The following is a 21,810-nucleotide window of genomic DNA, read 5'->3' on the forward strand; positions in this document are numbered from 1 at the left end:
GAGCCTGGATTCTGAAGAATGAATATCAAGTATTGACAAAAGAAACAGTAAGAGATACAGCAAATGTCTGAAGGTCGCAGTAAGTAAGTTAAAAACCCATTACAGAGCTCCTCCTCTTGGCTCTGCTCTGGTGCTTTACCTGCCAGATCATTCTGAAAACCTTCAGGAACAAATGTTCTTGTGACCATTAGGGGAAATAAAATGTTGCCAGTTCACTGGAATAGTTTGATAGCCAGGCGCTGTGCAGTAATTATCCTTCCTTCAGTCAAATACTGGTCACTGCTTGTTTATTCCAAGGTCATACTGTATCCTGCAGCATCTTGCCGTACCCGGAAACTGTGTGAAATAACTGTGTTGGGATTTTGCATAGCTTTCTAGCTCTTTTAATCAAAAGTACACACGAATATATTATGAAGTTTCATGTTTCAGCAGTTTCTTCCTTACCAGCAGAATGGTAAATATAGCTTTGCTTTTTTGTTGAGTTCAGTTTAAGGCTTTTTGCAGAAAAGAGACCTCGATGAGCGCGTACCTCATCAGCAGTTGAGGATCTAAGAAACCGTATTGATGCTGTGTCTCAGACAGGACGTGCTGTGTTTCCTCGCTCCCTCAGTGTAGCATTGAAAAGCCTCTCAGGCCTGTAGAGTTTGATTGTGATTGGAAGGGAGGAAAGCAGGGTGGATGGAAGTCGTAACGCAGGAACGAATGTCTGCAGTCACGCCGGGCAATGAAAGAGTAGGCTGCTGTGGTGTCTCCTCTTGTAGTATTTTATGGGAATGTACTGTAGTTCTGAAAGGAATTCTTTAGGAATTCAAGCTATTAAAGGGGTTGTAAAATTGAAACAAAAGCCTCCTGCAAAGTTAAATGTGCCAGGCTGGGTAAAAAGCCAGGTCGGTACAAGGAGAACAGGATCAAAGCAATTTTAATCAGTCTGGTCTAATGACTGGAGAGGTGCTACGGCCTCGTAAAAGGTTGCAGCCGTGCTAATTCGAGTCTGTCCTTTGGAGATGAAACATTTCTTCCTGGTGAGAACAGGTGCTCAGGCTCCAGCATGGTACTCCTAATAGAAGTCCTCCTAGCTCCAGGCTGTAATTAGCAATTTCATCCTGTTTGTTTATCAGCAAAAGACTGTTATTCTGTCCAGGAAAAATATAGCGCGCGCGCGCCCCACTTTCTCATCTTGGTTCCTAAGTTTCCCTTTGTTAATGAGGACATTCTATCCTTGCTCTCCAGAATACTAAGAGGCAAGAGAAAAAGAAAAACTCTTCCCTGTTTATTTCCTCTTGGCAAAAGGTGGTGTGAAGACGCTCCCTTTAGAACGTTGTGTTGCAAGAATATAAATTTTCTGTAGTATTTCCCTGGAACTTAACTGCTTAGAATTACCAGGCGCTCTGCCTTTGCACAGAAGCGAGTATTTCCACTTACTGCTCTCCAGGAAGGCTGGCTTTGTTTGCAGTGTAAATATTTTATTTTAAATTGAGATTCTCTCATCCTATGCTGTGATGCCCCGGGAAAGGGAGACCTCCTGCAGTCTTTGTGCCTAAGCCAGGCTGTGCCGGAAGAATACTCTGCAGGGAACAGTTTTCTACTGACAAAGGTGTGGAGTTGGACACGTGGCTTCTTGCCTCTGAAATCCAATTTTCCTAGGCTTTCTGCAGCAAGTTTGATTAGGAAGAGTAAAACTTACCCCAGCTGCTAGTACAAACCTGTCTCCAAATTCTCCCTGCTGCTGATCTCCGTAATTCCTTGCATGTGTGGCCCCACGTATATGAGCCATAGTTTGCTCTTTTACCACAGAAAGGACCAGAACCTGCTTTGGGCACATACGCCGCTGTCTGATTGCCTTAATTTGAGCTCTCCTCCCTGGAAATACCGGCCGGTTGCCAGGATGGTGGCGCTCCTGGTGCTGTATGGAGGCAAGAAGCCGTCAGCACTTGCGTCTTGTTGCGTTTCCGCGATGCCAAAGTGAGTGGCTACTTCTGCTGATTTCTCTCAGTGAAAACTGCTTGCAAATAAGCACTTTCTCCTGGGATCGAAGCAGGCATATTAGGATTTACACGGTGCAATTTGGCTGCAGTCACATCCGTGTTCATCAGCTATGGCTTGTACTTGATTTTTGTGGAATCTCTTTTCAGGCATTATCTATGTATTTATAGAGTTGATGCATTTCACTTTTAAAATGCCATTGAGAAGGCGTGTAATCTGTACAAGCACCAGATGGACAAATGGCTTATTAACGGCAGAATGCGAGTGTCATCTGGAGGGCTTAACGTGCAGGACCAGGCACAATTAAGGACACGCGTTTGTGCTGCTTGAAGCCAGAGTTCAATTTTGAGGGCCCGCCTGTCTTGATGGCGCTCGCTCCCGCTGCTCGGTCTGAAGGTCGGTGTGTCCTTCCTGCTGCTGCCTCTTCAAGCGGGGGGGTCAGAGAGCTCAGCACCCCTCCGGGAGGGCAGGCAGAGGGGAAACCGAAGCCCCCCATCCCGCTCAGGTCCATCATCTCTGCTCACTCTAATGGGGCTCGGTATATTTTTTTAGATTGGTTCAGAGCCAGGATGGGTTTGATCCCCTTTTGTGTGATATTTAACTTGTAATATTTTTTTGTTTGTTTGTTGCAGAGAAAGTAATTTTCTCCTCTAAAGATCCCCCCTGCCGTTTTCCCTTCCAGGCTCACCTGGAAGAGAAACCTTTCCAGGGTCCAAACAGAGAAATAAAGGAGGGACATCACCCCCAGCCCCGTATCTGGACTCCGGGAGTTTGAGGGCGCTGTTGTTAAGAGGGGAGCAATCCTGTCTGCCGGTGCTTTATCACAAACTCTCGCGGCAGCTTGATGGGGACAGTTTCAGAACCGCAAGAGAGGACCCCAAATTTCCCCGGCGCTGTGGCTACCGCTGAAGATGGATGAGCTGTTCCTCGCTCTGCCCTGCGGAGACAGGCCGCTGCTAGATGGTAACACAAACGAATCATCCACGGTATTCCGGTGTGTAAGTCCAAATCTGGCAACCTTAAATTCCTCATTCTGCTTTTGTGAGGTCCCTACACAGTTCCTGATGGTCTTTAATATATTTTTATTTTTTTTTATATACTGACTATAAGCCCATGAAGCTGTTGGCAGTCCCTCTCCCCTTCCTTCTGTCCCCAGCTCTGGGCTCCTGCTGATTTCCCCACCCGAGCCCAGATCAAGCGGGACTCGCTGGCAATAAGTAACCCCACGGAAAAGCCAGCAGCTCCTGGCCTGCGAGGGAGCTCGTGGGAGGTGTGAACAGCGAGACAGGGTGACCCAGCAATAGCCAGGCTCGGTCTTATAAAAACACACCCCAATTTTGACTGACCTAAATACTCTGGTGCTCTCTTGCCCTTCTGGTGTACCATCGCACGGTCCCTTCTGTAAGTTATAGATAACAATGCCATTCCTCTGGTATGAAACTTGCTCGTTTCTCCTCTCTGTCTCTGTTTTCCTCATCTGGAATCTCTTTCCCTTTTATTTGACATCACTAGTTCTTGCATTAATGCATAATAAGAAAGACAAGCCTAGAACCCACTGACCCCAGCAGAGGCTTTGGCTTCAAGCATTAAAAAGAAAAGACTATCAAGAACCCTCAAGATCAACGTTTTGTTGAAGAAAGTTCCCCAAACTAATCCAAGAAAGGAGCATAGTGTAATTTTTCTTAGAGGTTGAAAGGAGAAAGTACTAATTTCATGCAGAAAAGATTGTATCTGGGACTGGCATAGAAATAGAAAATAAATAGGTATTAAATTACAGTCGGCTGTTTCAAAATAATCTAATAAAGCATCTGCTGGATCAATAGCCGCGTCATTATCCAAGGCACATAGCAGGCTGCCCCTGTTTTAATTTGAGATGCAAGAGGCTTTTGCATTACCATAATAAAAAGAATAATACTTTAAGACTTCACAGTAAAAAGACAGAAGTAGAGGGGGAAAAAAAAAACCCCCAAGAACGGCACTTTATGCCTTAAGCAAGCGTCATTTTTAATTTGAAACATGTAATTTAGGGATACTGTGAAATAAAGTTTTTATATTTAATGACTGTCAGTCTGTCAGCTTGGCTGAGCTGTTCTACAGAAAAACAAAACAAAAAACCAAAAAAACCCAAAACCCAACCCAGAGTCCGTGAAAGAAGACTTTGTGTGCAGGGAGAGAGGGGAAGGGCGAGACAAGGCTTTCAACTACTTTGTTCTCCTAATTAAGGCTCGCTGGAAGGAAAAATAGCGATGGAACAGTTAACAGTTAGAAAGTGCAGTTTCATCAGAAGAAAACGAGATCTGCCCGTGCGTTGGCCGCTGCAGCGGGCACGGAGCTGTGTAGGGAGAAACTGCGGTCGCGTGGGGACCACTGCAAATAAAGCAGGGGTGAGAGCGATGTGTCACCAGCCTTTCAAATAGCGCAAAAAAAAAAAAAAAAGGCGGGGGGGTACAAAATCATGGAATGAATATAGAGAGAAAATATGGTCCTGGGATATTTCCTAGACTAGGAAAAAGCAGACTCATGAGAATACGTCTCTGTATTTAAAGCAGCGGCAGTAGTGAAGAGCGATGGAAGCCTACGCGAAGTAGCGAAGGGTGATCTCAGAAATGATGTTAAGAATGTGACAGAGGATGAGGTTGTCCCGGAGGACGGGAGGTGTCGGTGGTTACTGTCAGTCTGGGAAAGCACTTCAAATGGCAGAGGGTTTTTTTTCCTGGAATCAGGTTCCCCATAATATATTCATTAACGCAGCGGGATGGAATAGGGGGGATGGTTATAATATATATCCAGGGCACCAAGCTGGGAAGAGCTACGAAGAGTACAGAGGGCTGAATTACAATTCAAAAGCATTTTGATAAATGGGAGAAACGATGTGAAACCAGTAGCGTGAGACCCCCCGAAGAGGAGTGTAAGGCTGGACTCAAAAGGTGAAATCAAATACACAAAACCCGAGGAATCAATAACTGGCTGTACGGCACCGCAGAAATTGTGAAGATGAGGGTGAACCCCCCCCCCAAACTCAGCAAATGTTTTGGGTTTGAAATGAAGATATATCGTATATCGATACAGGTGTCCCGTGTCAGATGGAGGGGAGGGAGAGGGAGTTGTTCTGCTCAGGAAGGAGAGGTCTCCGTGGCCTGTCCGGACGCTGAGCTTTGAGAGACGAGAACAAATTGCCCTTTGAACAGGGCACCGAAGGGCCCGGGGAGGTTTGGGAAGAGGCGGCTCAGGGTGATGATGGGGGGGCGGGGGTTAGGGATTTATCTAGTCTGGAGTCTCCACTGCGGAATGGAGAAGTCTTGAAATAAATTAGAGGTTGTTTCCAAGAGGACAGGTGCTTGATTTTTCGCCAGGTTTACTGAAGCTAGAAGAAGTAATGGGCTTAATTTGAAATGGGAAAAATGGAGTTTTTAACTGCTTTGTACCAGGGAGGCCGAGGGGCTGCGGGGGCTCCGGCATCGCCACCCCCGGAGTCCTGCTGTCCCCACCTCCTGGGGCTGTGCCTGGGTTTTGTCCCCTAACCACTGTTGGCCCTGGGGGCTGGTTTCATCGTCGTGTTGGAAGGAAAGGTGAGGTCTCGTTTGGCGGAGGAGTGAAAGTGTCCCTTCGCGAGAAGGCGGCGGTGGGGGCTCAGCACTTAATTATCAGAGAGGTAAAACCGGGAGGCAGAAAACAGGCAAAAAGCAGGTGAAGCAAGACAGGGAGACTTTGTAAAAACAGCTTTGCCGTGGGTTTATGTTAAGTCAGGTCTTGTTTCTTCATAGATACCCGTGAGTGAAGCTCAAGACGAACCTCAAGCTGCCTTAACGCTGATTTGTATAAAACAAATCCCCAAATCCCCCGCCAGCCGGCACAAGCTGAAGGTACGGCCGACACGCTGCCTCCTGCAGCAGAGAAGTCTGCGCTTTCGTTCACTTCCATTTCATTCATTCTCGTTGCGATTTTTGGCAGACCTTAATTTCTAAATCGGGCCGGTTTCAGAGGGTGGCGGCTGGGCTCCAGGAAGCAGAAGTGCCTCCGGTCTGCGTTGGGATCCTGCCAGCGTCCTCGTTTTGCTTTGCAGTCAAATACATCCCTATTTCTCGGGAGCCTTTGCCTCTCTCCAAAGTTCTTTCTAGTTTACGGATGGACTTTGTGTTCTCTGTTAATTGCCGTCCTCTGTAAGAGGCTTAAATTTCTAATGCTGAAGTTATGGTAGGGGCTGCAAATAGGTGGGACAGGAATGTTACAGACACACCTTTGCATTTCAGAAGCCCGGATATAAAGGCATAGGTGCAAATACAATAAATACAACAGCAGCTGATTGTCCAGCTAGAATCTAAACTGTGGTGTTTATTGGAATGTACTGATCATTGGATATCTTATAGACTGTTCTGTGGGGCCTGTGGCTACAGGATACGTGCTTGGGTTGAGAAAATACCTGGTAGGATCTCACCCGCCTAACAAAATCATCAAAATTATGCCCCCAAATAAGACGATCTGAAAAATAACACCTGCCAAAGGTTTCTGAGCACGTGGCTTGATGACCGCTGAACTCAGGAAGAGCTGGGCCGGGAGACCTTGGCTCCTTACAACCCAACCTGCAGATCCATCACCTCCTTTGGGCCAGAGCTGCAAGTCCAGGGAGGTGGTTGGGTGGAAAAATATCTCAGGAAAACAACTGGAAAACCTTGCCTTCCATCTAGGTTGGTTTAAGCTGCTGTGGAGCTTTCTCCTCGGTTCCTTAGATAGGGGTGAAAGAGATGCTTTGGAAACCTTCAGAGAGAAAGCCTGTCAGTCTAGAAGTTTCTAAAGATTTAATAGCGCATGGCCTTTTTTGCTGCTTCAGAGCAGCAAAACTGGATTGCTTTAAAGTTGGAATTAGCTTTTTTTTTCTTTTTTCTTTTTTTTTTCCCCCAATACCCCTCCCAAAGGAGCCGGGTTTTTCTGCTTGTGCTGACGGGCTGCGGTGTTGATGCCAAGATCAGCCCATGCACGCACGTCTGGCTAAACGAGAGGTGCACGGTGTACGCGCTGCGGGTGATTACGAACCTTGCTTTCCAGTTTATTGCCCCCCCCAGGAGGTTTGCCTGGGGCGCTTTTTGGCAGCGAGCTGACAGTGCTCTTTCGAAGCACGTTGGTCGTCATTTTCTCCCTCTTGTCGGGATCCTTGCGTGGGCGAGAAGAGGAGGAAGCGAAGCCAAAGCTTTTGATGAGAGGCGCGTTTGCAAAAGAACCTAAAGCTTTGCATGGCCCTATCTTGGGTGGGGATTTGAGCTGGGCCTTGAGCTAGCGACGGCAGCCAGGAGATTTATCTGATTTTTCTCAATCCCTGGACGACGTTGGGATGTGAGTTGCCGGTTTCCAGTGTAACGAGATCCCGTGTGGGTAAGTGGTTTTGGAGTCAGTTCTGTTCCCCACGTGGTGTAATGAACGCACTGCTCAGCGATGTCTGGGGCAAGCAGGGTTGCAGAAATTCATCCCTCCAAGAGAAGAATGGCATTTTCTCCAGGAAGTGTACACAGGCGCCGCAATGAAGCCTTCTTTTTCCTTTTTTTTTTTTTTTTTTTTTTTTTTAAACTATTCACTAGGACTAGCAGTCACTCAGATACCCGATTCACTCTGTTCCTAGCCCCCATGGATCCTCCAGCTTTTGGTGAGCCGTGAAACCATGATTCCCCAGCAAAGGATTCTTCTCTCTGGTGGTCCATCTCGGCGTCACTTCTTTGCAGGAAAGCAATGGTGTCCCCAGCCAGGTGAAGCTGCTCTGGGGGTGTCTCTGACCGTGTGTGCGAGCCCGCTGCTTTTCTTCGGAGTGCAGCAGCTGGAGAGGAATCTCGCGCCCATCCTCCGTGTTGGCGCAGCCTCCTGTTTTGAGGAAGGTTATGCTTCCCCCCCCCCCCGGCACATTACCCCTGTTTCTCTGTGCTTTAACATGACTTTTTGCTGAATATACAGTGACCTGTTCTTAGCCTTTTGATCTTCCTTCACCTCTTCTGATTCCTCCAGCCCTATCGTCGATGCTTGGCTTTCACTAATGTATTCCCAGCAATTAATCTGATGCAACCTTGGAATTTGTGCGTCGTGAGTCCTGCCCAGCGCATCGAGGAGGACGGAAGCCACCTGTCTGCGCAGCTCTTCGCAACCTTTAGGGCTCCGGCTCCAGCTCTGGACCCTCACCCTGCAAAAGGTGAGGACGACTCCTGCGGCGGGATCTCCTCCCACGGCTGCGCCTGGTGGGGAAGCACTTTTCAGGAACTTCAGAGGGTTAAAACCGCGCTTCTGAAACCAGCCTAGGGGGAAAAGTCACATGCGCAAGGGAGATTTTGCAAGTCGGTGCTTGCAGCTTGGGGTAATGGGAGGGAGCGCGGGGGTGCAGGCTTCCTGCCTCCGCTGAGCTGCGCCTGGTGAGTCCGTGGTGCCCGGGGGACGCGGGGAAGAGAACGACCCTCCCCAAGCAGGCTGGGGCCGGGCGACGCGAGACCTCCTGGGCAGAGCAGAGCAGGAGGATGGCAGATAAAGGAGAGTGAGGAGGAGGAGGGAGCTGAGCTGCCTCCCAGGAGGTGAGCTGGACCAGGTAAGCCTCTGCCGGCTGCTCTGGACATGAGGCAGAAGAACTTGCTGAATGTTTCTTTGATGTTTAGCCAGGGCTTGGAGGTGTCCTAAAAGGAAGGTCCTTCAGGATTAGCCTGAAGGAGGCAAAGTCACCAGAAAGACGCTGGCAATGCATAAAGAATCAGAAGAGACATAGAGACACAGCCTGGGGAGTGCAGGAGGTGAGAGGCTGCCCCTCGCCTTAGCAGGAGGCAGCAGAGGAAGGTTTGGGTGGGGGGGTTAGGGGGGGGCCTGATCTCTAAAAACAGGCAGTCATTTTGCAGTAAAAGGCAATGGAGCCAAATGAGTCTGTGCTGCAGGAAGAGGTAAAAGCAAAGCTGCTTTTCCACCGAGCTGCTCCCAGCTGCGGACGGCTCTTTCCCTCCCGCAGCCCCGGGACGGGCTGAGCTGCCCTGGCCCTGTGGCACCCTTCCCTGTCGCCTCCTGGGGCCCGAAATCCTCGCCATCTAAGCCAGAGAGCCTTGATTCTTCTCTAACTTAACGTGACAGCAGCAATGACAGGGTGGCAGGTTTTAATTAGGTTTTCCTTTTCTTCCGTCAGGTTTTTCGCTCTCTGCTTTGCTGCTGGTGTGCGCGGGCTTTTCTGTCTGGTTTTTCGTTTTCCCTTCGGCTTGACGCGAATCTGAAGGGGCTGGAGGCAGAATTGGGGAAAGGAGTGAGAGAACTCCCTGCGTGAATCCGCGGCTCTGTGCCGGGAGAGGTGCCCCACGACGCGTGCCTGCCCGTGCTCCGCAGGGACCCGGCGGAGGGGAGCCCCGCTCCGCGTGCAGCGGGATCATCCCCACCGCGCCGGGGAGGAAGAGCGGGTGCTGTGCCCGTCCCGAGCGCACACACACGCGCGGCACGCCTCTTGTGCAACGCGTGCTGTAGCTTCATTCCTTTAAGTGCAAGTTTCCAGCCCTCTGTGGGTTTTTTTTTTCTGCAACCAGAAGAACTTCGCGTGCTGTTTCTCTTGCCTCAGTTTCCTTTCCGATGGTCCTTCAAGTGACCACCCTGGCTTTGTGCAAGGAGGGTAATTACAGCAACAACTCTCGGTCACAAATAAAGCATTCCCCTTTGGAAGGAGAGCGGATGAGCTCTGTGAGGGACCCTCACACCAAGAGACAGCAACAGGCTCCTGGTGCAAAAGTAAGACAGATCAGAGGTTAAAAAAATAAATGATAGTTTTGCAGAGCCGGTGTGGACGCAGCTGAGCTGCGGGAGCGGAAGACAATTGAAAAGTAAACGTCAGAGTCTTCCGAGCGTTGGCTTTAATAACTCCCAGGTCCTGGCAGTAGGTTGGAGACTTACATCAGCAGCGTTTGCCTGGGAAACCCGTGGGCACGGTGCCCGCTGCAGGGACGTGCCCCGTCGGCGTCTCGCACCGCCCGCGGCCGAGAGGAGAGGGGGAAGGACAGCAGGGACCCTCAGAGGCTTCGCTGCTGCCGGGTGAGAGCTCCTGCTCGCCACTGCCTGCGCTGGGCGCCTTTTGCTTCCTTTACCTGCGCTACTTCCTTCGTGCCGTGGGGACTCACCCACCGCGTCGGTGCGCGGGGTGCGTCACTGCCGGGGAAGGGCATTTACACCGGCTCCGCTTTCTTCTGAAAGCAGTAGCAAAAAGCCTATTGGCTTTGCAAGGAAAAAACCTGCCTATTCCTTGACTATTTTTTTTTCTTTAAGAAAATATGAATATTTAAGGATGTCAGGATAATTTAAGGAATATCTAAGGATAACTTTTCCACTGATTAACAAAAAAAAATAAATAAAAGGTAATTGCAGCGAAAGGCGAGCCTGTGCGTACTGCGCTCGTGGCTGGGGCTAACACGTCCCGGTGATAACATCCACAGGGAGCGGGGTCCGAAGAGCAGAGCGAACACCCAAGTGTTCTGGGCTGTTACCCTTTATTTGCCGTCTCTGCAAGACTTGGGATTTTCTTTTCCTCTTTGCAGGGCTGGAAAATGCCTCCTTGCTCATGGGAAGCAGGATCTCAAGGAAGCTGTCAGTGGGAGCGGGACTGAGGACTTCGCGATCCGCTCCCCAGCAGCTGCCTTGGGGCTGCGTCGGCGTTTCTTAGCAGCGAAAGATAAGGCGGATGTACAAAGTGCTGAATTTCTGCCCGTACGACACAGAGTCCCTCGAGGAGAGGCACCTTCAGCATGGCCCATAAAACCCAAGCTGGTGGAACTGAGAGAAAGGGGTCGCTTTCCTCCATCCTCTACTGTAAGAGTGATTTGAAGGAAGGATCCCTGCAGTGGGTGAAAGGTAAGCGAGATAAGTGACTCGATGATAAGGAGAAAGGCAGTGCTGAGCACAGTGTCCTCAAAATATCAGAAGACAGATTTTTTTCAAATATGCTTATTGACAGCATCTCGTTTGCAAAAGTAACTAAACATTATGGATATTCCAGCATTTTGGGGAGGGGATGGAGACACTTTGACTTTTTTGGAAAGCCTGATACATAGGAATGAATGGACATCCACCTATTGAAAACCAGGACCCTGGAAGTCCTCTTCTCTTGGCCTTCAAAAATCAAGAAATCTCTGGGAAAATCCTTGACCTGTGCTTTCCAAGCAGGGGCTCCCTTCCCTGATAACAATTTGCCCCCTCTCTGCAGCGCTGCTCCCGAAACGGCCTGAGGTGCTGTGCAGAGACGGAAGGCAGTGCCATGGAGGGCTCCTCTCACCGAGACCTCCACCCACCGTTCAGCAGGGCACCCCTTGTTGCTTGCTCAGTCTGTGGCACCTCCTTAGAGCTCAGCTTTTGCGGGGGCGAAGCAGCTCCTGTTTCTCCAGCAGAGGTCAAGGAGCCGAGCCTCTGTGCACATCTCGGGTGTCTCAGCCTGGCGCCCAACTCGCCAGACTTTGTGCTGAGCAACTTGACCAAAGCCATGGAGAACAGGAGAGCCGAGTCCAAGGCTTTATTTGTCTTTATTCTTGCTTTATATTCACCGCCTCCGCTGCTCTGCGTCAGGAGGAGATAAACCTCAGCAAACAAACAGGCCCTTGTTATCCTGGAGGTTTCAGATGCATCTGCGCTTCCCTTTTTGACTTGATGTGGTCATGCCCTGTCATAATGTAATTGCCGTGTTTCACTCGGCATCTCCTGTTCCTGAGCAGTGCAGGGATGATGAGGATGGAGGATGTAAGGGGGAGAGAAGGGGAAGGTGAGCGCACGCTGCGTTTCAGCCAGCACAGCAGTCTTGGAGAGCACTGAGTGTCATCTCAGTGAGATGTCCCCCCCCAGGGGACACCAGGCTGACTCCGGATCTGCAAAGGGGAAGCAAAGCCGGGTGAAACGCTTCAGTGAAACAAGATCCCATCTGAATAAGGCACTTCCTTAGACCCGGTCTCTTCCTCCTGACTTAGCACAGCTCGTGGAAACTCTAGATGAACGCCAGACGGGATGCCTGGAGACCACAGCTCTCCTCTGCCACTCCAGGGTTGCGCTGCCTCAGCTCCGAGCAGCCTGCTCCTCAAATCTAGGACAGGATGTCTTCACACTTTCTAGGCTCCTCACTGCAGCTTGGGCCTCTAGATTACATCTCTGATCCCAGCCCCAGCTGAAACTGGGAAGCTGAGAGCCTTGAGCAGGGCCGTGCTGCCCAGGAGCACTGCTGGAGCGGGGACCTGGGCTCTGGAGGAGCGACAGGGCTCGTGCTCCAGTGCAGCCCTGCGACATCCCAGGAAAATGTGATTGTTGGCAAGCACTTTAACATGATTGCTCAATCTTTGTCTTGTGGTGGGTGGGGTGGGTAGGCAATGGAGGATATCTCTAAGAGGCAGGTAGCCTTGGCACCACCGAGCATCTTGAGTCCATTATCCTTTCAGTTAGGGATCAGTGAGGCAAGACATTATCCTGCTGAAGATGAGAACATCGTGTTATCTCTGACTGCTCACTCCTGGAATGTATTTGGAGTTTCCTTCCTTTTTGTAGGTTGTTTGGTTGGACTCAATGATCTTAAGGGTCCTTTCCAATCATGAAGATTCTGTGAATCTGTAGGTTGTTTCCTTACAGGGGACATCAGGCTGCTTCCAAAGCTCCTTGTGATGTTCTTAAAAATGTCCAAGGGGAGATTCTGGATCCATTTAAATCATGTCTGGGTGATCTGCGCTCCTCAGCTTTCCCTTTGCCATGTGCTTCTTAGCTGCTGGGAGAAAAACCCACGCCAGCGCCGTGCTCATGACTCCTTTGGGCTCTTGCAGAACCGCTCAACGGCCAGGTGCTGATGGTGCTCAGCATGGACAACAACTGCTCAGCCACCTCCTTTGACATGGAGCTTTGTGCAGAGAAACTGAAGTCCCTTGGGGTTCAGGTGAGCTCCTCATGCGTAATCTGCCCTGGGGACCCTGTAGGAGCAAATGCTACCTGGATTAGCGTCGTTTGCATTTGCACCCACATCACAGACAGGTTTTGGTTTTCTTTTTTTTGGTCTTGAGTGGCTTGTTTCACCTCAACTTCAGTCTGTTCCCCATGGACTGCAAGTCAACTGTAACGGTCTTGGCTTTAAACCTCCGTGAAGAAACCCATTCAACATAAATTCTAGTGAGTGGCTTGAAAGTCACTCTAATGGGATGGAGCCATCCCTGGGACAATCCGTCTTGTCTTGTCCTTTGTCATAAAAAGGTGGTTTTTCTCTCGTGACTTTCCCTGCACTTTCCAGGGAGATATTACTCACTGCAAATGAGGCAAGAACACAAGATTTTGGTCTGTGACAGCTGTATGGATGAGTTTGGAGGTGTGCTCTGCGGGAGGGTGCTCTGTGACAGAACTTTGAGTTGCAGTGCCAGCCTGGCCCCACGATGCCTGCCCAAGCCAGTTCTGATGGGACTCGGAGCCCGAAACTGGAGGGTGGCCCCAGTTTGCTGTTTTCTCCCTGAGCAGGTGCCAGCGGAGCAGTGGAGAAGGTTGATCCAGGATGCTGTCCTGAAGCCTGAAGTGAGACGGTACATGTTCTACAACTCCAGGGTGTTCCAGATAGCCATTGCCGTGGTAAGGATGGCGGGGTCTCTCCCAGGCGTCTCGTAGACATGCACTTGCCAAGATGCATTGAGGCTTACACCTGGGGTTCTTGTGCCCAAGGAGGGAGAGAGGTTTGGATGGGGAAGAGACAATGGTTTTCACACGTCCCAGTGGGCTTAAGGCTCCTTTGGAAATCCAAGTTCACAGACTGGAGGGCAAGGCACCTTCTCCAACCCCTTGCTGGTACTCTCACAGAAGTGGGCTGTACTTTGCTGTAAAACCAGCACATGCTACATCAAGCTGCTTTTTTTTTTTTTTTTAAAAATTTATTTTAAAATTCTGTAGATATTCTGGTCCTGATGCTAATTCAGACAAATGAACCAGTCGACTTTGGTTACTGAGTTGCTTGTCTAGTCTTGTTTGGCTGCTTCTGGTGAGAGGAGCTCCTCCAGAGACCTCAACCATTAGCACCTACTGTAAGGCTGATACTTTGCAGCGTGCTGAGGGCGTGATAAAACCTGACTCCTTCATTTTAATTGCATTTATTTTTTTAGATAGCCATTAGACGTGTCTTCTCCTTTCATTAATATCGTAGGAATTCGTGCTCAGTGTTTTGAGGGTTTTGGTGCCTGTTTAGTGCAAACAAGTTGTATTATAGTAAGATCAGAATCACAGGATGGTTCGGGTTGGAAGGGACCTTAAAGATCATCTAGTTCCAACCCCCCTGTCCTGGGCAGGGACACCTCCCACTAGACCAGGTTGCTCAAAGCCTCATCCAGCCTGGCCTTCAACACCTCCAGGGACAGGGCATTGACAACTTCCCTGGGCAACCTGTTCCAGTGCCTCACTATCCTTACAGTAAAGAATTTTTTCCAGATATCCAATCTAAATCTACCCTCTCTCAACTTGAGGCCATTACCGCATGTCCTATCATAACACCCCGTGACCAAGAGTCCCTCCCTGTCCTTCCTGTAGGCCCCCTTCAGGGACTGGAAGGGGCTCTAAGGTCTCCCTGGAGCCTTCTCTTCTCCAGGCTGAACTCCCCCAGCCCTCTCATCATCTTCGTGGTCCTCTGCTGGCCCCGCTCCAAAAGGTCCGTGTCCTTGTGGTGAGGACTCCAGAGCTGGACGCAGTGCTCCAGGTGGGGTCTCACCAGAGCAGAGTAGAGATGATGCTGTGACACGCTGTGCTGTGCGTGTCATATTTGCTTCTAGGCAACCTCCTGCCCAAGTGCATGCTATCTGAAGCAAAGGCCAAATGAATTCAGTTTTGCCTGTCTTTATGTAAAAGCCAAGTTTGTCAGTCCTTAACATAGTCCTTGAGCCCAGTGCCGGTGTCGACCATTTGAGCGTTATTGTAATTGAGTGGTCTCTGCACCGCCTTGAGTGCTTTGACATAGGAGCTTTCTAAATACAGGGACCATTAGAAGTATTATCAATATGCCTCAGTGAGCGCATTTCTTATCTAAATGGAAAAACTCAGTTGAAATCCTTCCTAGGTATGAATCATCATTAATAATTCACTCTCTGTCTTTGATGACCGCTAATTTTTTATAATATACTAGGACTCACTCAGTCTTTCTAGTCCTTTCTTTCCCCTATTTATTATTGGAAAGAACTTCTGTCCTTTCCCACCCTCTGAAAATCCCGTGTGACTTAATTTATGGTAAGGTATTACCCTGGTAGTTTTCTTCTTCCCTTGACTTTTCTCACTTTCACAGTTTTGCGAGTCTCATCGCCCTCTCTGGGTTTTTATAGGTTTTCTACGTGTCTCTCTGGACAAACATTTACTCCACAGTCCAGCTGTGTTCCTTTGGACGCTACTGGGAGGCCAGCGTGCTGGTGACCCTGGCTGCCGTAGCTGTCACTGTAGTTGTGATACTGGTTATCGATCGTCGCCAGAGGAAGGTAAGAGGAGGCTGCCTGTGTGCGGGCACACAGGGAGCAGGACCCCGTCCCACCAAAGCGCTGGGACCCAGGTCATCTCCAAGATGTGTGTGAAGAACATCGTTATCTGGGGAGGAAGGAATATTTTTACGGCAGAGTTGGAGATCAGGTCCAGGCAAGGGATGTTTTCCAGCCCAGTTAGGTGTCGTAATGCCTAAAAAGTAGGTGGTGGAGCCCAGCAGGTGTGCTCAAAGCGCCTGCTGTCGCTGGAGATAAAGGAACCCATTGCAGAGTGTGGTTCATGCTCCCACGGCTGTAGGAAGCCACTGGGCTCACCGGCAGAGCCGGCTCCTGCCCTGCTCCTGACAACGGTCCTTGCAGTCTCGGCTGTGTGCAGCCATTAAACACCATCAGTTAATTCTGTCGCTGTGGTGCTCTGGGCCTTGCAACAGGTCCAGAACAAAAAGGCAGTTCCTAACCCAGAGAAGCTGCAATAAAATTGTAAAACCGAGGCAAACTGGATAGCAGAAGGGAACATGGAGATGACGGTAACGTGAGAGGCCACCAGCCTGCAGCATCCACTGCTTGGCTGGTGTCCGCTTTTGTCTGTAGGAATCACAGGAGTATGGAAATCTCTAAGGAGAGATCCAAAGAATAGCATTAGAAAGGCTTGATTCAAAATCCAGAGGGCTCTTTGCACTGATTTCAATGGATTTTGGGGCAAGCCTCTAACGACAGCTGTGCAATGACCGTTCCAAAGGGAAACCTGTCAAACCTGCGGGTGCACAGAGGTTCAGGACAGGAGCCCTTCACTCGGGGAGTGCTGGGGAAGGAAGAGAGAACACGATACTGGAAGTCGATTCCCCTTTGGACATCTTGTCTACAAGAGAAATGACCCTTAGTGAGGTTTCTGGCTGCACAGATATCTGCTGACGGTGGCTGGGATGATACTGAGGGCTGGTGACAACCCTGCCTGACTGCAGACTGCTCTTGTCACCGCTTTCCTTTGAGACGCGGTATTCGGGATTATCCAGCTGCAGTTCGTAGCTGTAGGCTGGCCCTACAGCTTTGCTGTAGGGTGTGTTAATTTTTCCTCCGTTCTTTAATAGATAAATATGAATACAGATGTGAGGCTGGCAGCTGTCAATGAAATCTTTATCAAACACAGTTTAATACTGGGGATTACAGATGCCCTGGACGGGCCACACAACATCCTACAAGTATCCTTTCTGTAGGGAATCATTTGTACCCTCTCCTGGGTAGCTAATGATGTGGAGGTATTTATTGATATTATGATCCACGAGGCTTTCCATTGGGTGGGAGTTCTAGGATTTTTTTTTCTTTTTTCCTATTGGATGGCAAGAAGCATTGGGTCATTTTTCTTCTTCTGTAAGTGGGGATTGAGATATGCCCAAAGGCGATATGAAATAATGAGTCTAAAAGTGGGATTAGTCCTTTGGGCGGGCAATTATTCCTCACAGCGTATTACACTTACACGGCAGTGATGACTCTTATTACGAGCGGAGTGACAGCAACGTGCCCATGGCAAAAACAAAACCAACCCAGAGAAAACCAGAGTCCCCGTCCCTGGGAGCTCATCTTCTGCCTTGCAGAGACAAACTCAGCCAACGGCACCCAAGTGTCTCTGCTCTCCGGGTGTTTTGTAGCCCTGGGCTCCCTCTTTCAGGCACATTAGAGAACCTGATTTCACGAGGCAGTCCCTGGCAGCCAGGTCTGTAGCTGCCAAGAACTTGTGACCTTCACGGCCTTTTAAAAAAATGCAGGTTGAAGAAATCAGGTAGGGGGAGGCTTATTTGCTGCTTTTTAGAGATCCCTTTTCTGGACTAGATGAAGATTTAGGGGAAAGAAGAGAGTTTTAAGACAGCTTGGAAGCATTAAAGGAAGGTGAGAGAGATGGTATCCCAGATTTGCTGGTGGATCTCACTCTGCCCCATCTATCCAGAGAGGTATGAGATAGAAATGGAGAGGGAACCACGGCTGAAACACAGCGTCATGGCAGGGAATCCTGCAGGAGGGCTGGCAGGGGTGAAGTCATGCAGAATGAGGAGGAAACACTTGAGAACTTGAATTACACGTTTGTTCAGACCAGCGTAGTTTTGCACCTCAGTGAGGACTAATCCAAGGAGCCTTCACCTCTACCTACATGTCCCAGAACTGCCCGAGAGCAGAAAACAGCCCAAGGATTTACCATTTCTCATTCTGCTCCAATGTCAGATCTGTTTTAACCCTCTAGTTTTTTTGCTGTTCCTGAATCCCCATGATGATGGCAGCTCGAGTAGGTGTACAAGGGCAGACCCGTACAAGGGCTGCTCTCAAAGCTGGCAGGACTCGCCTCCCCGACACGCTGCTCTTGGTCGACTCTTTGCAAACGGTGCCTCCATCTTGAAGGCACGCACCACGTACAGAAATTCTGTGAAAAATAAATGGAATGAATTCATAGTAACAAAAGAAAGAAAACAGGAAGGAGTTTAGGGGGGAGTTAAGTCAAGGTGACCCACCAGTTTATTTAGATGTAAGGCCACTGAGATGAGTGATGGGCAATGGCCCTGCGTTATCCCAGTTTCCACCCCCGCAGGGTGCAGGAGGTGTGCAAGGAGGACTGGCTGCCCTCTGGGGCAACGTCCCCCTTCTCTTCCCCTTTACATTGAGGTTTTGCCTTAGCCCAGACCCTTTTGGCTTAAAATTAGCCCCGCGCTGTGTTATTTGCTTCCTGTGCCCTGCGCATCCCGTGGGCACCGCCTGCCTTTGCTCCGCTTCCTGCGAGGTCTGCGCCACGATCCGCGTGGAGAGGGCGGGCAGCGGAGGGAGAAGCGTGGAAAGACCCCTTCCTTAACCCTGCCCGTCCCAGCTGTGGTTCGTGCGCTTCAGCCCCGAGCGCTGCCTCCAGTCCTTGTCAGCCCACATCGCGGACCTGCAGAGGACGCGAGAGGTGAGAGGGGGTGGGCGCCCAGCCCGAGCGGCCGCGGTGACGGGCGCAGGGCCACCCCTATGGCCCTGCTTCGGTGGGAGGGAGGTGGACAAGGAGAACCGAGTGTTTGAGCGTCCTCCTGGGCATCCCCTGCTGTGAACTGGGAGCTGGACAGATCGGGAGGGGGATAAATAAAATGCATCCGTCGGTGCCCAGTTCAGTAGGAATTCATTTAGGCCCTGTGGTACACGTGTGTCTGGATAATTAACCAGGCAACTTTAATAAAGGAAAGTAATCAAGAGTCAAGGGCAAATTTGAAAGCATGTGCCACAACTTGAAATAGCTGACACCTCGAGCTGTCCTGAAATAAATGGGATAGCCTGAGGAATAAGAAAACACTGTACTGGGTTAACTGTATAAAAACTTTGTCCTCTTGGCCTTCAGAAAATGCTTTCCCCTGTGCGAGTGTATGATATACAAACACCACACTCTCCTGCACTGGATTGCCCTGGCTGGTCACGGCCGTGGGATGAGAGGTGAGGGGGTACAGCCCTCCGAAAACCTCAAGGCTGCTCATCTCACGGGATGAACCAGCAGACGCGGGTTGGGGGCTGGACAGTAACACGCCAATTCACGTATTGTCCGATAGAACTCATAGTTTTTAAAGGCAAAATTCTCCATGCTAGGCTGTGGCTATCTCGCGGGGAGCCGTCGCTGGCACAAGAGGCAGCTGGTGGCAGCAGGGCTGTGGGATGAAGAGACTCTTGGCCAATGCTGTTTTCAACTCTTGGGATGATAATTCCCAGGAGTAAAAAACACGCAGGGGGAAATCATGCCGCTTAAAGGCTGTCCTCGTGAGACCGCTGGAGACCTGCCGCCTGCCTTTGGAGACCCGCAAAATCTCTTTCTCTTCCAGTCGGGCTTGCGGCACAGCCTGGACCAGCTCTGTGTGGTTATGGAGGCGGTGGTTCAGCCCAACCCAGGGACAGAGGAGGAGGCTTCACGTGAAGAATCCCCTCTTTTATCCAGTGGAGGGAACCTAAATAAACAGCCTGTGACATGCAATGAGCTGCTCCGCCTTGTTCCTGAGGGCCCACCAGAGGTAATGAGAAACATCCCTCCCTTATGGACAGAGGTGCCAAATCACCCTCCCAGGCTCCAAAACTCATCCCAGCAGCCGCCAACCATGGGGACACCTCTTTTTTTCACCAGCAGGAGCACCTGGAAGCCTGGAGGTCCGCACACACCTTCTCCAGCTCTGACACTGCTGAGCAGTTAATGCTTACTGAGCAGCGAGTGCTTAATCCTTGAGGAATTCATGGGCTGGGCTTTTCCTTGCTGGTGGCCGAGGTCCCCCTTTGGAAGACAACCTCCCCCGGGGTCCGTGCAGGGACCCAGCGCCTGTGTCCCGGCTGGGGATGAGGCATGGCCGCGTCCAGCCTTTGTCTCCTCCATGGAGCATGCCTTCAAAGACTTGTGCCACGCTGAGCAGCAAATGTGTCCTCATTCCTGCTCAGCAAGAAGCTTCAAAAAGGATGATTTTGATTTATTTTACGCTTTTCCGCTTGCTGTTACTAAGCGAATTCAGTGCAGGTGACATCCCTGCAGAGTGAAGCTCTCTGGCTGTCTAGAGGCAAAAAAGAAAAGCACCAGGAGGCAGTGACAGAGCAGACAGGTCCCCAAGCAGCCTGACTCCCTGGCCACCCGCTGGCGAGTGGTCACTTCATGTCACTCCCCCGTGGGGACAGTGTGCCAGCACTGCTGACCAGAAGGGGATCTGGGACAGTTATATATACCATTGGCTCCCGTCCTGTTCCTTTCAGACAAGGACAGTCCTTGAACGAGGGAGAAAATGGTATTTTTGTTGTATGATCTGCTCTTCCCGCAGGTAGGTGCTCTGCTCTGACACCTCTCGTGCTCGTTCCAGGTGATGGCCCAGCAGCTCCTGGTGATCTTCAGCGGATGCTACGTGCGGCTCCTGGTGACCGGCCGGCTCCCGCGGGCCGTGGCGGGGGGGCACCTGGAGCACAGCAGCGTGCCCTGTCTCTGCCAGTTCATCGAGACCGCTGCGCTCAACACACACCGGAGCTGGTTCATGGGCAGGTGACCGGAGGGGGCTGGGGGACGCTGAAATAAAAAGCTGTCCATCACAACAGTGTGAAGAAGCTGTGGGGCAGAGGAGAGGGCTGTAATCGCTCATCCTGGACTTATCCGGATGACCGAGTGGAAATATGACTCTAATCAAACATGGAAGACACTCACCAGAAAGCTGCTTACCTTTGAGACCTTCTGCCTGCCCACCTTGGTGTGAAGGAGCTGCTCTGGGGGTCAGAAACGATCCAGGGACAGCCTGGAGATCCCTTGGGAAATTTCCCACTGCTCTTCCCTGGGGGCCTCAGAGAGCCATGTGGAAAAACCTGCAGGTGCCAGCCCCATGCCTTCAAAATGAAGTCCACAAGGGTTTTTTTGGTACAAGGAAGACAGGGAAAATCTGTGCATAGCAGTGTTGCAAAAGTGATGTTTGCTCTGGATTATGTTTGTGTCACGTAGCTGTCAGCGACAGTGAGCTCTGTCCTGTGGCAGACACGGACAATGTCTCAGCCGATGACTTGGCAAACTTTCCGTTTAAGAAGCAGCTCGGGATGGTGCTCGGTACCTGCCGCTTCTGCTGCCTGCCCGGGGAGGAGGGTGATGGACGCCTTGATGATCCATGGGATGAGGCCTGAAAGAAGGCACTGGGCACTGTGCATCCCGGGGCACGGCTCTTTTTAGACTTCCCTTTCTCTTCCGTTTTGGGACAGGCTCATTTCCTTTGGTTTTCCTTTCCTCTTTCCCCCCACATCATCTTTGCACACAACATGTAAGAGGAGCCAGTGGTGAGCAGGAGCCCTCCACGTTTGCTTGGAGTCCATAAGGGAGTGGAAATGAGGAGCTGAGAGCCTACAAGAGGTTGTGTGCTCAGGTAGTGCCCGTGAATGGAGAACTGCTGAATGGCCCAGGAGCCGCTGGTGGCTTCCTCTGTCCCCAGAGCCAGGCATTTCTGTGAAATTTGGGTGACTGCATGCACTGACGTTTAACTGACCCCATGGTTTGGTGGTGATAGCTGTCCTAGGAAGTGGCAATGGTGAGAATAAAGAGTCCTAAGGTCTGTGTTTTCCAGCTTTGCTGTGTCTGAGTGTGCGTGGGAGATTCGGGTCCGTTCTGCACCTCCTGGCCTGCCCCCACCAGCTCCTGCAGAGCCCCACAGCCTTGCGTGTCTGCCCCCTGCACAAAGGCTTTTAAAACCAAGATCCCTAGTAACGCTCATCCCTCAATTGCGTATGTCCCTTTGTGCCACCAAGCATCCCCCCCCTCACGGGATATTGTACCAGAAAAGTCTTTGGTACCAAAGGCCAAACCATGGCTCATGTTGGCAGCAAGAGGCTGAGCCCTGGAGACGCAGGAGCTTACGGCCAGCTCTCCCCGGGGGGCAGGATGGCT

General features: G+C 50.6%; 1 protein-coding gene across 11 annotated transcripts; it reads left to right on the forward strand.

The window, feature by feature from the left end:
• The first annotated feature begins 71 nt into the window (after positions 1-71).
• On the forward strand, positions 72-21,650 carry TMEM268 (transmembrane protein 268). Of its 11 annotated transcripts, none has more exons than XM_063352888.1 (11): positions 72-2,981; positions 5,748-5,846; positions 5,935-8,152; positions 10,506-10,818; positions 12,759-12,868; positions 13,438-13,545; positions 15,273-15,422; positions 16,511-16,621; positions 18,271-18,351; positions 19,247-19,432; positions 20,258-21,650. In XM_063352888.1, the coding sequence occupies exons 4-11, from the start codon at positions 10,713-10,715 to the stop codon at positions 20,435-20,437; spliced, it is 1,032 nt and encodes a 343-aa protein (XP_063208958.1). In that variant the 5' UTR covers positions 72-2,981; positions 5,748-5,846; positions 5,935-8,152; positions 10,506-10,712; the 3' UTR covers positions 20,438-21,650. The 11 variants fall into 11 exon arrangements, with proteins under 11 accessions (XP_063208958.1, XP_063208962.1, XP_063208964.1 ...); XM_063352892.1 differs by having other exon boundaries at positions 7,554-8,152; XM_063352894.1 differs by having other exon boundaries at positions 72-2,946; positions 7,554-8,152.
• Positions 21,651-21,810: the final 160 nt, after the last annotated feature.

Source organism: Chroicocephalus ridibundus, chromosome 15 (genome assembly GCF_963924245.1).
Source record: "Chroicocephalus ridibundus chromosome 15, bChrRid1.1, whole genome shotgun sequence".
Lineage (NCBI taxonomy): Eukaryota > Metazoa > Chordata > Aves > Charadriiformes > Laridae > Chroicocephalus > Chroicocephalus ridibundus.